Raw genomic sequence first — 16,654 nt, 5'->3', positions numbered from 1 at the left:
AATTTTACTTTTTTTCAAAATATCTGTCAGGAGTACTAGTGACTAAATGTGAATAATTCTCACTATTCTCCTAATATGTAAAATATGAATGTCCAGGACCAGTCAGTAACCCAATGAAAAAGAAACAAGTAATTTAGCATATTAGCATAATGGAATATGGGACTTACCGTAACAGCTCCTTCCCCTCTCTTGAATATGTAGAATCAATATTTTAATGCTCACTGGGAAACAAGCAGCTTTCACCCAGTTTTAGTAGATAAGCAGAATGCTCCAGCAAAAAAGGAAACAAGAAATCAAACTCCTAACATTTAAGCTATTCCCTATCGATAATAGGAGTTGAAATACTCTCTCTGACATAGAAAAAAGGAGAGGGGGTCTCTGGATCAGAGGAAACACAGAGGGAGTGGGGAGGAGAGGGGACCCCTCCAGGACTATCTTCCAGATTCAGTTGTAAAAATCCAGGTGATTGATTGATTGATTGATTGAGTTTAAATGGTTGCTCATCTGATAAAATGTGAGATAACCCTAGTCCTGCTCTTGCCAGAAATCCAAACGCACACCCAATGTTGTTTCTATTTTATACCTTGGTCTGAATCCCAACTGAAAGGTATCCAGATGATTTGCTTAATTCAAGGTCCTCTGAAGCTGCTGTGGAGCACCTTCATAACGATCTTCCCCCAAAAGGGAACATTAGATACTAGACAAAAAACGCCAGTATAGGGAGTCCAGCGATACAGAAGCAAGATGGCTTCTTGAGGAAAATCAAGGCTTGTTGACTAATCTCAACAAGCAATTCTTGCTCCTTCCATAGTCCTTAGGTCAGGACTGAGTACTTGAACCAATAAGAAAAAAAAATCTTCAGTATGTTAGGGGCTGGACTAGCTACTCTTTTTCTGACAAAAGTAAGTAGACCAGCAAAAACCAGGACACTGCAACTAGGCAGAATGGTTCAGAACTATATGGTGTTTGTGAGGGTTAAAATTACGTTCCTACCTACTGAATGAAGGACAGTAACAAGGTTCTCCCCCCTTTTCTTTCATTAGAAAATTGTACATTTTATAAGGAATGTATCAAATGCCACTTTACTTACCAATATTAAATTGACATCCCAGCAATTCTACTTTCATTGCAAGTTTTTGATGCCATTTCAAAGGGTTTATTCTAACAAAGCGAGCAATAATCGGTGGAATGAAATTATTGCGAACTTCCTGATAATAGCCTGTGTTGCCTTGAAATACCTAGAAAAAAAAGATCATATAATATGTAGTACAAGATTTGCCCTGTGGTTCCGTTTTCTTTTTTTTAAGTGTTTCATTTTCAAATTCAAAAGATAATTATGATTATCTCTTATGATTTCATAGCAGGCATTTAGTTCTCAAAGCACTGATGAAATATTTATTAATGCAAATTCAATGAAGCAATCATTAAAAACCAGTAATGTTTAAAGTGCTTATTTTTATATTAGGCAGGCTAAAAGGGTGCAAGAGGAGAAATAAAGAAACTGGATCCTAGACAGGATTATTATATAAACACAATGCATATGTTCTCAAGATTCAAGGCTGAGAAAAAGACTACAAAAAGTTGATTATCAGAGCAAGAGATACAGGGTTTAAAACCTCAAGGTGAATATAAATATGGTTAGATTTGATCATGGTTTATCGTTGTTTAATAACAGCAGCTTTCACAGCTCCAATGAAGCAGCTCATCTGAGCCCTGTTCTTGAATGTTCTGCTGTTAAACTCACAGATTCTGTGTCCAAATGTACAGAAAAATTAACTGCCACACCTAATATGGTCACACTACATCAGAAACCCATAATATGTACCATTATTTAAGTAACATCATCTGACTCAGACCTGATTAATTCTTGAAGGTCTAGAAATGCTCTGTATTGCAAATTTTAAAAAATCCTTGAAAAAGGCAATGGCAAACCACTTCCATTCTGTAGCCAAAAAAACTGTATAGAGATGTTCATGAAGTCATCAAGAATCAAGCTCAGCTCAGATTTCTCTTTTTACTATTCTTCAACTAATATCTTAGAAATTGCTAGATAATCTCAGACAAACACATTTAAACATTATTACTATGAAAGTTACAATGATTACTTACCGTTATCAAGTTTAATGTAGCAAAGTTTAAATATACCCCCTTCTTCCTCTTTATTTAGAGCTACCAAGTCCAGAAGAGGGCAGTCAAAAGTTAGAATTAGTATCAGCATCAGATTTTTTTTTCTGACCTCATTTGGCGTCCAATACTCCATGAAATCAAGTCAAAAATTAAGATTTCCAACAAAACTCATTAACAGCTCTCATTTTCATAACACAGATTTAGTTAAGGTTTGGCCCCTCAGGTTAGCTTTGTTAGCATGGCTAGTATAACAGACATTGTTAAGCAACATGCAACTCTTTTCAATAGACAATTGCTCTGTGGAGATATGAAAGTTATGGCAAAAGTGTGATCCACTCTGAAGGTTTTCTGGAATAAGGATATTCATGTACAAAATCTAATGTTGTCTGAATTTGCCACTAAAATAATGTAGAGGGAAACTAACAGATTTTGTCAACTCTTTCCACTAAAGCATTTTATCGATTAAGAATAAGGCAGAGCGTGACCCGACAAAAGCGCGAACGTCATAAGCGCGCCGACAAAACCGCGGCGCTAAAACCGCGATGTCAAAAGCGCGTCGACAACAGCGCGCCGACAGAAGCACGATTTAAGTTAAGGTAAGGTTTAGGGTTAGGTTTAGGGTTAGGTTTAGGATTAGGGTTAGGTTTAGGGTTAGGTTTAGGGTTAGGTTTTGGGTTAGGTTACAGCGCGCTTCTGTCGGCGCGCTGTTGTCGGCGCGTTTCAGGGCTCATTCGTCGCTCCTTCGTCGCGCGGTTTTGTCGGCGCGGTTTTGTCACCACGGTTTAGTCAGGCGTGCTTTTGTCGTTCGCGCATTTGTGGTGGAACCAAGGCAGAGATGAAGAAACCCACTAAACAAACCTTCAAATTCTTCAAAAGAGGTGATTCAGATCCCTTTGAGAATATACACAGAGCCTGCCTTTTATCATTAAACCAGTTGCATCTTTTTCATGTTTGTGCAACTGCCTCATAAGGTGTTCCACATTTGCTGCATGCAGACATTTTGCTTCTTTTAAAAGGATTTCACCAACTCTAAATATTACTACATCTCTAACTAATATTCATCCAATTCCAAGCTTTTACAGTCCTATCCAGCCATAATTTTTCTACTATGTCTGCCTTTTTAATTGCAGTGTGTGATTTCTGTGGGTACTCTTCCATCAATCTAAGATTAAGTACATTGAATATAAAATACTTTTTTTATTTTTCTATACGAGTACCTTGACACACAGACAAAGAATTAGTACCACCGTGCTTCAAATGAAACAAAATGTGTTCAATTTCAGAATTTACAAATAAGTTTCCAATAACTATATTTCAATCTCTCTATGGTCAACAAATATAAGTAACATCATATTAAAGGTTCTAAAACAGTTCTTCAATATCATTTTAAAAACACACAATGATTTCCTGTGATATATTACTCTCACCTTATCTCTCTCAACACCAGGTTCTCTGTATACTGTCCACTTCTGTCCTTCGTTGCTATATAGAATCCTATAAGCAGAGACATAATAATGGTACTCTGCTAAGGTGCTGCCAGTTGTAATGATACCTGTGAATCAGAAGGTCCCCTTTATAATAAACAAATATAAAATATAAATGTGTATGTATTGTGTGTGTGTGTGTTTAAAGACAGACAGACTGACTGACTCTGGGACATTCTAAGTATATCTTCTATACAGTAGAAGAAAAGTTCTTGCTCCTAATTCATAGGAACCTTCTTAAAATATAAGATGTTCTGAGTAGCGCAGTTTTTTGCAGTTCTGCTGCTGCAATTTGTTGATGTATCTTGTAAAATTCTTGGACATGCTGTCAAGTGCCCGATGACAATGGGTATCACTGTTACATGCTTCATCCATAGCTGTGTAGTTTCGATGGCCAGGTTGCGATATTTCATTATTTTTTCTAGTTCTTTTTCTTGGACTCTAGCATCTCCAGGAACAGCGATATCAATAAACTGTACACTTCAGCCCTCTACAACCATGATATCTGGCGTGTTGTGCTCCAAATGACGATCCGTTTGTATTCAAAAGTCCCACAAGATCTTCACCTTCTCATTTTTGATAACTTTTTCACTTTATGTTCCCATCACTTTCTGGATACAGGTAAATCATATTTTTTACATAATGACCAGTGGATTAATTTAGCAACTCGGTCATGTCTAGCTTTGTAATCAGTTTGTGTGATTTTGCTGCATTCACATATTAAATGTGAAACAGTTTCAACTTTGTTGTTGCAAAGTTGGCACTTTGGGTTGTCAGTGGATTTTTGTATCTTTGTTTTCATGGCATTAGTTTGTAGTGCTTGTCTTGAGCAGCCAGTATTAAACCTTCCGTTTCTTTCTTGATAGTTCCCATCTTAAGTCATGTCCATGTCAAGTTGTCATCACATTTTCTTTCAATGTTTTTCAAGTGCTGTCCATGCAAAGCTTTGGTTTTCTATCTATTTAATCTGTCATAAAGCTGTTTTTCCTTATATTCTGCCTTTGTTTCTGTTGTTTTTATGCTGTTCTCCATTTTCACAGCCTGCAGCAATTTTTCTGTACTTTGGTTCACATACAGTAATCATTCAAACTTTCTTTTTCTTTTTCTACATTTTGATAGATTTGCAATAGCTCCCTGCCCCCTATTTTTCTTGGCAGGTACAACCTGTCGATGTCACTTGGTGGATGTAAAGCGTGGTACATATTCAAAAGTACTTTGAAATATTGAAGTATTATTATTATTATTATTATACAATTGTATCACAGCGGCCAGTTGTTTCGCCGGATTTGGCATTGGTTACTAGTCGGGCCCCACCCAGGGGCCTAGGACGTCGTAACGTATTTTCGTAATATGCGTGCAGATCCAAGCAGTGCGGCTTTTTGCATTTGACTGATGGTGATTTTGTCAATTTTTAACTGTTTTAAATGTAATTCCAGTGCTTTTGGAATAGCACCCAGTGTGCCAATTACCACTGGAACTACTACTGCTGGTTTGTGCCATAGTCGTTGAATTTCGATTTTTAAGTCCTGGTATCTTGCGATTTTTTCATGTTCCTTCTCGGCGACCCTGCTATCACCTGGTATTGCGATGTCTATGATTGTGACCTTATTTTTCTCAACCAGTGTGATGTCTGGTGTATTATGCGCCAGTATTTTGTCGGTTTGTATACGGAAATCCCACAAGATCTTGACCATCTGATTTTCGGTGACTTTTTCAGGCTGATGTTCCCACCAGTTTGTTGCTGTTTTAATATTATAATTTTTGCACAAATTCCAATGGATCATTTGTGCTACTGAATTGTGCCGCAATTTATAGTCAGTCTGCACGATTTTTTTACAGCAGCTGAGTATGTGATCAACAGTTTCATCAGCTTCTTTGCAAAGTCTGCATTTGGCATCATCAGAGGATTTTTCGATTTTGGCCTTAATGGCATTTGTGCGGATAGCTTGTTCTTGCGCAGCCAGGATTAGTGACTCTGTTTCTTTCTTTAATGTACCTGTTGTTAGCCATAACCAAGTTTGTTCACTGTCCACTTTATCTTTTATTTTTTCCAGAAATTGGCCATGCAGTGCTTTGTTCTGCCAACTCTCCATTCTTGATTTTATCACATCTTTTCTGTATTCTTGTTTCGTCTGTTGGGCCTTCAGTAGATTTTTGTTCTTTACTTCGATTAATAGATGTTCTTGACTTTCTTTTAAATAATCAGCCAGTGCATTCATTTTCTTCTTCAACTGTTTGCTTCACTTGTAATAATCCTCTGCCACCTGATTTTCGGGGCAGGTACAGTCTATCAGTATCACCACGTGGATGTAAACTGTAGTGCATTGTCATTAGTTTCCTGGTTTTTTCGGTCCAAAAGGTCCAAATCAGCTTGTGTCCAGTTAACTATACCAGCTGTGTATCTTATAACTGGTATTGCCCAGGTATTTATGGCCTTGATTGTATTTCCACCATTCAATTTAGATTTCAAAATTTTCCTAACTCTGTTGGTGTACTCTCGCCTGACAATAGTTTTTACTTCTCCATGCTTGATGTTATCCAACTGCAGAATGCCTAAGTATTTGTAGGCTTCATTTTCTTTGCATTTAATTAATTGGCCATTGGGCATTTCAATTCATTTCAATTATTATTATTATTATTATTATTATTACTATTATTATTATTATTATTATTATTATTATTATCTTCCATTAAATAAATATTTTCTACTTACTTACCTGTTATTCGTTGTTCTTTGTTTAGATCTATTTGCAACCACTGATACTCATCATTAGTAAAAGCTGCCCAAGAGTGTCCAGGCCTTTTCAACCTGGCTCTTTCTGGCTTCCAAGTGCTTGGTTGACCCAGCTGCTCAGGCCATTCTAAAAATGAGGATGCATTAATTTGTGAATCAGCAATTACTCCAGATTCCATTCCAAGTGTCCCATAACAACCTAAACACAGATAGAAACAAAAATAGCAATCAGTAGATTAAAGGAATTTGGCAACTATATTGTATCTACACCTGAATATTCAATATAGAACAAGAGACATATGCAGTGCATTCAGAAAGTATTCAGACCTCCTTTCACTTTTGTCAATTTTGTTATGCTCCAGCTGGATTCTACAGTTGTTGATATCTATTTTTTGTCTAATATACACATAGTACTTCATTATGACAAAGTGAAAACACAATTTAATGTCTGTAAATTCATTAAAATGGAAAAAAATTAAATATCATATTGGCATAAATATTCAGAACCTTTGCAACAACAAATGAAATTTTGCTCTGGTGCCTCCCATTTTTCTTGATCATTGCTGACATGCTTCTATACCTTGGAATCCACCTGTGGTAAATTAAATTGATTGGACATGATTTGGATACGTACATGCCTCTCTATATAAGGCATAACAACTGACAATGCATATTGTAACAGAGCAAAAGCCATGAGGTCAAAGGAACTGTCTGAAGAGAACAGAGACAAGATTATTACAAGGAGCAGATCTGGTAAAGACTATAATAAAATTTCTGCTGCACTGAAGGTTCCTAAGAACACATTGGCCTTCATAATTCATAAATAGAAGAAGTTTGGGACAACCAGGACTCCTCCAGGAGTTGGTCAAACTGAGCCATTGGGGGAGAAGGGCCTTAGTAAGAGAAGTGACTAAGAACCTGATGGTCACTGACAGCTCCAGAGATCCTGCGTGGAGATGGAACAGAGTTTCAGAAGGACAACACAGGAGTGGCTTAGAGGCAACTCTTTGAATGTCCTGGAATGGCCCAGCCAGAGCCCTGACTATTGGACATTTCTGGAGGGACCTGAAAACAGCTGTCCACCAACAGTCGCCATCCAATCAACAAAACTTGAGAGGATTTTCATGGAAGAATGGAAAAAAATCCTCCAATCCAGGTGTGTAAAGCTTGTAGTGTCATACCCAAAAAGAATTGAGGCTGTAATTGCTACCAAAGATGCTTCAACAAACAGGGACATGCAACCACTAGAGGCAAGGGAGGCGGGGCCTCACCAGTCTCATCAGGGAAAGGAAATAATTTTAAATAATTTTTTAAAAATAATTAAAGCCAGGGTAGTTGCTACCAGATTTCAAGTCACAGTGGCTTGGTGTCTGCTCTCAGTATTAACTAGGAGGAGGCCAGAGAACTCGGGGCCTCCTTTGCATAAGGAATTTTTCACCTTTTAAAAGTTAAGAAAGAGTTAAAAAGCAAAAAAATCCATATGCAAAAGAGGCACTGATTCTCCCGCCTCCTGATCGGGGAGCAGCGAATCATGCCTTATGAGCACGCTTACGTTGAGCATGCTTATGTTGGGTGGACAAGAGGAGAGTTGAGAGAGTTTCCACAGCTGGAAAAGGTATGTGGATCGGACAGAGGGAGGGGGGGATTCAAATTTATTGTAATTAAATATGTAATTTTTTATTGTGGAGTGTATATGTGTGTGTTTCTTTCTTCACAGCGATCCGGTAGGGTTGGAGGAGGTGGGGGGGCGAGGCGGTGGAGCGCGGAAGCAGCAGGGACGTTCTCGCCGCTGTGTCCCAACAGGCTAGGTGTCTCGCGTTTATGTCCGCCATAAACGCGAGACGCCTGGCCTGTTGGACACAGTGGTGGCGGGGGGAGGAATGGGCTGGGTGGGCGGGGAGGACGAGTGGGGAGGAGGAGGAGGAGGAGGAGGAGGAGAAGAGCGGTGAGTCCAGGCAGGGAGCAGGCCAGGCGGGGGGTGGGTGGGCTGGCTGGCTGCAGGCCGGGGCAGCGGGATTGTTTGTTGGAGGAGGCGGGCCAGGAACTAGAGAAGCCAGCGGATCGCTCGGAAGCCACGCTGCGCCCTTTCCATGGAGGCTCCAGTCCGAGCGATCCACCGGCTTCTCCAGTTCCTGGCCCAGCGCCTCCTTGCAGAAGCAGCTGCCGCGCAGCAAAGCAGCCCAAGGCGGCAGGAACGCCCCTGCCAGGCGAAGGAGGGGCGGTGGTGGTGGCAGCGTCTGCTTTAAGCGCTGCCTTGTCTCACAGCCAGGGCTGCTCCGGGCTGCTGGCCGCTGGCACGCGCTCATGCGAGAGCCTCTGCGCGGTGCCGGGAGACCGCGGAGAAGCTTCGCTCCGCTTCTTGCTCAGCCTTCCCCCAGAGGCGATTCAGGACTTCCAGCGGCGGAGCCTGGAGAAGCAGCAGCTGCAGGCCGGGCCGCCCGCTGCCCCGGGCGGGTGGCAGCGGCGGGGCACTTTGCATCGCGGGAGCCGCCAAGCACCTTTTCTGCAGACCCGGGCGTGATGGAAATCCCCCCCCCCGAGGCCGACCGCTGCCCCGCTGAGCTGCTTCGCCAAAGTCTGGGAAGGAACTCCGCTGGAGCTGGCGAGTCTTTGAAGAGATGTCCAGCTGAGCCTCACCAGGTATAAACCTCTCCGCACGTCACTGTCAACAAAGTACTAAGTAAAGGGTCTAAATACTTATTTCAGTTTTTTATTTTTAATAAAGTTGCAGATTTCTAAAATTATGTTTTCACTTTTCATTAGTGTGGACTAAGTGTAGATTAATGAGAAAAAATGAATTTCAACAGCTGTAGAATCTGGCTGCAGCATAACAAAATTGACAAAAAGTGAAGAGGGCCTGAATATTTTCTGAATGCACAGTACATATTTAAATACAATTAATAAGTCATTATATGCTTGCATAGAAAGTGTATCTATTTGTTGCACATTTTATAATTACTAATGTAATTATAAAGAAGATGGATTATATGTAGAGGTGGTATTCAGCAGGTTCTGACCAGTTCTGGAGAACCGGTAGCGGAAATTTTGAGTAGTTCGGAGAACCGGTAAATAGCACCTCTGACTGGCCCCGCCTCCATCTTTCTCTGCCTCTCGAGTCCCAGCTGATCAGGAGGGAATGGGGATTTTGCAGTAACCTTCCTCTGGAGTGGGGTGGGAATGGAGATTTTACGGTATCCTTCCTCTGCCACGCCTACCAAGTCATATCCATCAAGTCATGCCATACCCACAGAACCAGTAGTAAAAAAAATTGAATCCCACCACTGATTCTATGCCATTTTTGTTCATAACAAATATTAGAAACAAATGTTAATAATTTTATATAATTACAAGACCATGTGTTTAGGGAATCAGTAATTCCTACAATAACAGGAGACAATCTCCTTTTGCTCCAAGTTTGAAATGATAATGAAAGACTTGAAGGAGGGGGGAACAAAATGAAGAAGAAATATAGACCTGAATAAAGTCTGGATCTCATTAAACAGCAAGAGGCATGAAGGCTTACCACTGGTTTTAAAAGTGAAGAGCCCTGAAGACAGAGGACCTCTGTGTAAAAAACAAATCACAAATCTGTATTTTACTATCAACATATTTAAAGTTTTTCCTTTATTTCTTTCTATATGTTTATTAAAATACTCCTCAAAAATGCAACATTTTTGCAATATATCATTTTGCATGATTGTTTAGCATATTAGCAGACTATTTTTAAATACGATCCACACTCTAAGTCTTCACATTCAAAATAATAATACAAGGAAAAACAGACCTCTAGACAGATCTGCCACTTTAAAAAATGTGAATACTTAGATTAGCCCACTTCCCATTGAGACCAACAGTTTAGAAAGCTTCTCAGTGAAAAACTATTTTACTTGTGTAATTCTTGAAGTCAAAATACTTGGCAACATTTAATAACATGTGAAAGTTAAAAAAAGATGTAAATTCCTTGTAATCCATAATGCAAAATATTTCTAATAGACCCTTCAATTCTCTGAAACATATTAAAATTCTTTCATATTTTATTTCTCTTTCTTAAAAATACTGTCCTTCTTAAAAAGGATGTTAAGATGCTTCTTAACTCATTGTTTTAAGAATTAAAAATATTTACTAGTCAACATTTTAGCCATACTCTATTAATCAATGGCATCAATTTAATGAAAACCATATTCTGATACTATTACATGTTTTAAAGCCTTCAACAAGGACTTTTAGTCTGCACTTTGTAATAATTTGTAAAAATATTTAAAATACTGATCTGCGTTTAATGTTTCAGAGCTTAAATTTATATGCACGTCAAATGCAATGATTTTTAAGAAAACATATACTTACACTTTTGATGTCACGTTGTTAGCCAGAGAGCTTTCATAATATGGAATACCTTTGCTGATTACAACATTAATTTGGCCTCCAAGGATGTTGGATACCACTCCTGCGTGTACACCAGCCATGCAAAGGGAAGATGACTTGGAAAGAAGAAGGATTTGAAATCATGCATTAATTCACAATATTTCACCATTTTTGGTAAAGTATTATTAACATTCAGTCAGTGTTCAGACTGTTAGTTGGACATTGTGAAGTTGATGATTTCTGGCAAACTGGTTTATTCTGATTCCTATAATATGCTCTGATGTTTTAGGTGATTTGTATTTTGATATTAAATATTGCTAGCCATCCAGAGCAACTAAGGTGAAATGGGTGATTATAAAAATTGACTAAATAATCTAAAAGTCACAATGAATGTTACTTACATCTCTATAGCCATGAGGTATAGTCCCATAAATTTCAGCAAAAGGAAGCACGCACCCAGCTGGACAATATTTGCTAAGGGGAAAAAGACAGATATTTTTATAATGTGTAATCAGAATATTCTGTGCTGAAATTCTTAACCATTAATAAACTTGATTAAGCAAGTATAATTATTGAAACAAATCAAGTCTAGAGATTCAAATGGAAGGCATACATTCCTGAAAAAAGTACTATTCAAAAATAAACTATAGTGCCATGACTTTGCAAATAATTGGTCTGAAAATATTTTGAATGCAACATTGGGAATTAAGTCTTATTATTGAACAATATATGATTGACAAGACAAATAAATAAATAATATACACTGTAAAACGAATAAATCAATTAGTAAAAGTTAAGTATTTCTGGGAAGAGTTATATATTGTAAAAGCATTTAATAACAACATTCTGACTATTGCAAACAAATAGAGTTTATAAACTAACATCTGAAAATCACTGCATATTTATTGTTATAAGAGCTATGTTACTGTATGTTACACTATAAAGCTCAGTTTATACTTTAAAATTACTTAGAAAAGTTAATATGTTAATAGTGCAATCCTCTTTAAGTTTATTCTGAAATAAATCAACAATTGGTTTACTTTCAGGTCAGTAGATAGAGGACTGCAGTCAAAATCTTTAGAATTTTAGAGTTTGTAAATTTTTGATTTTTTAAAATCATAATGAACCATAGTAATAATGAATCTTGATCTTAACAATAAAAAACTTAAATACCAAATACTACTTCTGAAACAGATATTTAGTAGTGGGGAATATTATGAAACAATTCATGCTAAACATATCAATAAGACATACACAAAAATGTCCCAGTCGATTGAATAAAATTATTTTCAGTCAACTATATGTCATAGAATTATAGTCAAAAGTCTATTGATATGTCCACATAACTGCTTTTTCTCCCGATGAAATATTTTGTTCGAAGAAGAGAAAGAGTGGCTAGTTCACAGGTGATCTGATCCTAATTTATTGTCAGAATATTAGAAAAAAACAAATTTACCTGAATTCTGGCTCAGAAAAGTGACTTGCAGTATCTAAACATGTTATCAAATCTAGGAAAAATTATAGCAAAAGAAAAATTATTAAATAGCAAAATATTTTAAACAGTGAAATGTTTTAAAATTCCATATTGAAAACTAGTGAATCATTAGTCATTTTAATGCATCATGCTTATTTTGGTTTCTACTTAATAAATTAGGATCTCAAGGAACTAGTGCTATTCTTTCTTAGCTATAACAAGCTACATGTCATGGGTTAGGAATTAGGCACATTGTTTCTATCAGCTGAAATCCCTCTCTGTTGATTAATTCCAAAAAAGACCTAGCAGAACCAAGAGATGTACCAACAAAAAAAGCCAAAAAGAGGAGCATCAGATGTAATACACAGGATAAGTTGAGTTATATCTTGCCCAAACATCAACATAGTTGATATGACAGTTGAGAGGAGTCCGTAGTGATTACCACCACACTAATGCAATAGAAATTCCAAATATAATTTTTCTTATCCATGAAATATTTTGTGATTTAGGTTTCGTGTTGGTACAAATAACAAAGTCAGAACTTATGTCATGATGCCATGAAGCATTAATTTTTGTCACTGAGGTTCTCCAGTGTCTGAAGTGAATTTCAGCCCTTTGGTTGTTAATTTGGCACTCTAAATATGAAAACTAAAGGCAATTATTAACCAATACATCAATACATCAACTTATTTTGGAGTGGTCCAAAAGAAGTTAACTGAATTTCAAATGATTTGCAAATTAGTTTAGACTGTATGCAATAATGATCTGTCTGCAACTAGAGAAGTGGGGAAAAATGACTGAAGAGTAGAAAAATATGTTATTCCCATAGATTATTCCTAAGGAATGCTATCCTCGACCCTAACCTTCAAAAAATGTGTTTCTGATGCCTGCTATAATAAAAACACTAAGCATCAAATCAGAAACTCTATGACTATTTGACCATGAATTTATTTATTATTTATTTATTATCAAAATTTATATGTCGCCCAATCCCGAAGGACTCCGGGCGGCTTACAAAAAAGAAGAAAAAGAAAAGAGAAAAGAGAAAAAAAGAGAAAAAAAGAGAGTTTAAAATCACAAAAGCACATGCATTCATTCTAATCGGGGCTGGACCTCAACAATGAGGTCAACAGCCCCAGGCCTGCCGGAACAGCCAGGTTTTTACAGCTTTCCTGAAGGCCATGAGAGTGGGTATGGTCCGGATCTCTGGGGGTAGTTGATTCCAAAGAGAATGTATATTGTGGCTACAAACTAAAACAATTTATTTTAATCACCTTGAATTAATATATTCGTCATATTTGTGTGTATTTTAAGCTTAATATCTTTAGATTATCCTGTCTAGATGTGGTTTTATGAATGTCTTTGCTTAATTCTTTATACATTACTTATCATAAACTGGGTAATAGGAAATTACCTATTATGGTAAGATTTATATGATTATTAAACAGAAATAGATGTGTAGTCTGCTAAAATATTGCTAAATTAGATACTATACCTGGTTTATCAGTTGTTGAATATGAAGCAAGGAACCCATGTCCATAAAAATGAACGTCACTCATGAACTGTACTGTAATTTCATTACTCTTTGATTCATTTAATTTGTCCACCTGAAGGCCCAAACCACAGTATTTTCCTAGAGTAGATACAATAGACTTAACACATACGTAAATGTAGTATTAAATGTCTCATCATTTAGTAGAACTATAGGTTTAATCTACACTAAATGTAACAGCTGCATAAATTGAACAATAATGAAATACAAATTGAAAAAGATGTTTCTCCTTTTCCCTTAAGGCAGGTTTTTGAGAATCATTCAGAAATTCAGAGGTACCAGAGACATAGAGAGGTATAGTTTTTTCAACATTTCCAAGTTTTTATTTAGCATCAAACCACTTATGACTTAAACATTTTATCAAATACTGTATATACTCGAGTATAAGCCTAGTTTTTCAGCCCACTTTTTGGGCTGAAAAAAGCCGCCTCGGCTTATACTCGAGTCAGTGAAAAATTTGCCCGAAATGGAGGAGAAAAAGGGGCGGGGCCATGCCGCTGGGTGACACTCGTGAATGGCCCAGTGCCCCTGTGAGTTTCCCCTCCCTCTGTGTCAGTTTGCCGCGCAGCGCGCACCGCACCATCCCCCCTCCTCACGTTCTAATGTAATGCAGGGCTGTCTTACGATTCCCCTTCCTCCCCCTCCTGCCGCTCTGCAACGATGTCCCACCTCCTCCTTGTTATGGCAAGCAGCCACATAGCGATGTCCCACCTCCTCTGGTACAGTGATCCAATGATAGGAATCACTGTGCCGTGTGTCATAGGAGGCGGGACATCGCTCCCGCAGCTGCACGGGACATCATCATCACAGCGGGACATCAGCATCATGAGGTGAGTGAAGTATTTCATTGAATACACCGCTAGTTTACTGTTTTTCTTTGAAATAAATATTCAAAAACATTATTGGTATCTATTTTTATTTTTGAAATTTACCGGTAGCTGCTGCATTTCCCACCCTAGGCTTATACTCGAGTCAATAACTTTTCCAGTTTTTTGTGGTAAAATTAGGTGCCTCGGCTTATATTCGGGTCGGCCTATACTCGAGTATATACGGTATATTGTTTAGTCTTTCCAAGGATTGATTTCCTAACCTGGAAACACTTTCTAAGCTAGGGAGAGAAATAGAGTATGTGTGTTGTATTTGTATCATTAATTTTAATAAGGGTTCTATGAATTTATTCTGAAGAACTTGTCATAATGAAACTTCCTATAAAAGGAAATTAAACATACTTTCAGTGCAGTGTCATTATAGCTCTCCTTAAGATTCAGCACAGTTATCTCCAAGAATCAGTTTTAATTTTAACTCCCCTTACTTAAATCATAATATATGCTAAAAATGTACCCTGCCAAAAGAGCAAGTTATTACTAATGACTTTTATTTCAAAACTTCAAGAAACAAGTGCTGTTAATTTTAGTGTGACCGTAAGATTTCTAAACAAGATAAGAAAAGCAAATAAAGTATGGCTTATAAAATTCATCAATCATATGATTTGGTTGGTTTTCAAGCTTGAACACTCTTTTGCTTGGGTTTCTTTCTAAATACCAAATTTAATCTCATTCTATTCAGTTTTTGGCCATTTATCATACTGCTGGACAGGCAGATAGATAAAATTTTGTTCCCTTGTATTATTTCTTTTTTAACATTTCATTGAGTTAGGAATTCATTTTTAGCAGACTAAGATCTTTTATGTAATCATACTAGAATAAGCTGTATGTGAAGAGAACAAAAGTAGAGGATTATTTGGGCCTGTAAACTACTTGTAAATTGGGATTGAAAGATCTTTGCCATTAAAGAATTCAAGTTTTGCTTTTGTTTTAGAGAAAATCACTTCTTGTATAACACTGAAGAATCAAAAACTTGCTCTATATAGTTTTATAACAAATACTTTATACCAAGTAATGAATCAAAATAGCGCTGTACTCAATACATACATCTTTTTAAATGCTTTTTATTGAACTAAATAATCAATATAACTATTAAAAGTGCAGAATGTATAAATAAAAATAAAATAAAAACAAGCAAAAAAGAAATAAACCAGGGACTCTGTCATTTTAAAAACAAATATAAATATGTTAAACTTTCATTTGTACAAGGCTAATTAGGAAAAAGGACACTGTAGCGAAGAAATATGATAGTAAATTTTTTTCTTGGTCCAGAGTTTTTCAAAACTTCCTCAACTTTGTGTTATCACAAAATCAAGTAACATTTTGCTTTGCTTATAGTCAAATTAATTACAGAAATTGGGCAGAGAAAATAGAAATGTTTTCTACTCTTAAGTATATGTAAACATGTATTAATACTAGAAAGAAACATGCTCTTACCTATTTCTGTTCTTGTAGGTCCAATTCCATTATAAATCCTCACATAATTAAAATGACAAGAATCTGAATCATCAATATCAAAATCCCCAAATTTGAGCTGAACTCTTTGGTCAGGCTTTACTCGAATTTCCCATTCACACACTGTGCTATTGGGATAGGCATGTGGATAATTAATTGATGTAAATGTTCCACTTTCAGGACCTAAGACAGTATATCCACATCCATCACCTGCAAAACAAAAATTCATCTGTAAAGCTGCTTTCTCACACCTAGAAGAATATGTATCTGCTTCAAGGGTAGACTACAAACTAAATGTGTTATATGTTGGTGTATTATAACTATGGATTTAATTATAATCTTTTGGATCTAGCTACACATCCTAAATCTAATCTTGATTTTCTTTATTAATGTGAAATCTGAGATCTTATGACAGATTTTATATATGCATATAATTAAAGTAAAATAAATGTTATAGTAACTTTGATAATCACAGCCCACATTAGAAGGTAGGCTTACAAAAAGCTCTTTATAAAAAATCAGAATTCCTTGAAGTCTAAAAGTTAAAAACACCAACTGCTTTTAAGCAGGCCTTGAACAAAC

At 36.9% G+C, this 16,654-nt stretch overlaps 1 protein-coding gene across 2 annotated transcripts in view; it reads right to left on the bottom strand.

Annotated features, from left to right (window-relative positions):
• Positions 1-16,654, bottom strand: part of DCBLD2 (discoidin, CUB and LCCL domain containing 2) — a 28,718-nt gene that overhangs the window by 4,579 nt on the left and 7,485 nt on the right. For both annotated transcript variants that reach the window (XM_032220165.1, XM_032220166.1), the window contains exons 2-10: positions 16,055-16,282; positions 13,677-13,814; positions 12,164-12,215; positions 11,109-11,181; positions 10,690-10,823; positions 9,869-9,909; positions 6,329-6,544; positions 3,555-3,679; positions 1,091-1,238 (exon numbers count right to left, since the gene is read on the bottom strand). In XM_032220165.1, the coding sequence (XP_032076056.1) occupies positions 1,091-1,238; positions 3,555-3,679; positions 6,329-6,544; positions 9,869-9,909; positions 10,690-10,823; positions 11,109-11,181; positions 12,164-12,215; positions 13,677-13,814; positions 16,055-16,282 (1,155 nt within the window). The remainder of the gene's footprint in view (positions 1-1,090; positions 1,239-3,554; positions 3,680-6,328; positions 6,545-9,868; positions 9,910-10,689; positions 10,824-11,108; positions 11,182-12,163; positions 12,216-13,676; positions 13,815-16,054; positions 16,283-16,654) is intronic.

This window comes from Thamnophis elegans, chromosome 6 (assembly GCF_009769535.1).
Source record: "Thamnophis elegans isolate rThaEle1 chromosome 6, rThaEle1.pri, whole genome shotgun sequence".
NCBI classification, from domain to species: Eukaryota; Metazoa; Chordata; class Lepidosauria; order Squamata; family Colubridae; genus Thamnophis; species Thamnophis elegans.
Note: the sequence above shows the minus strand (reverse complement) of the source record. Positions and strands in the feature narration are given on the sequence as shown.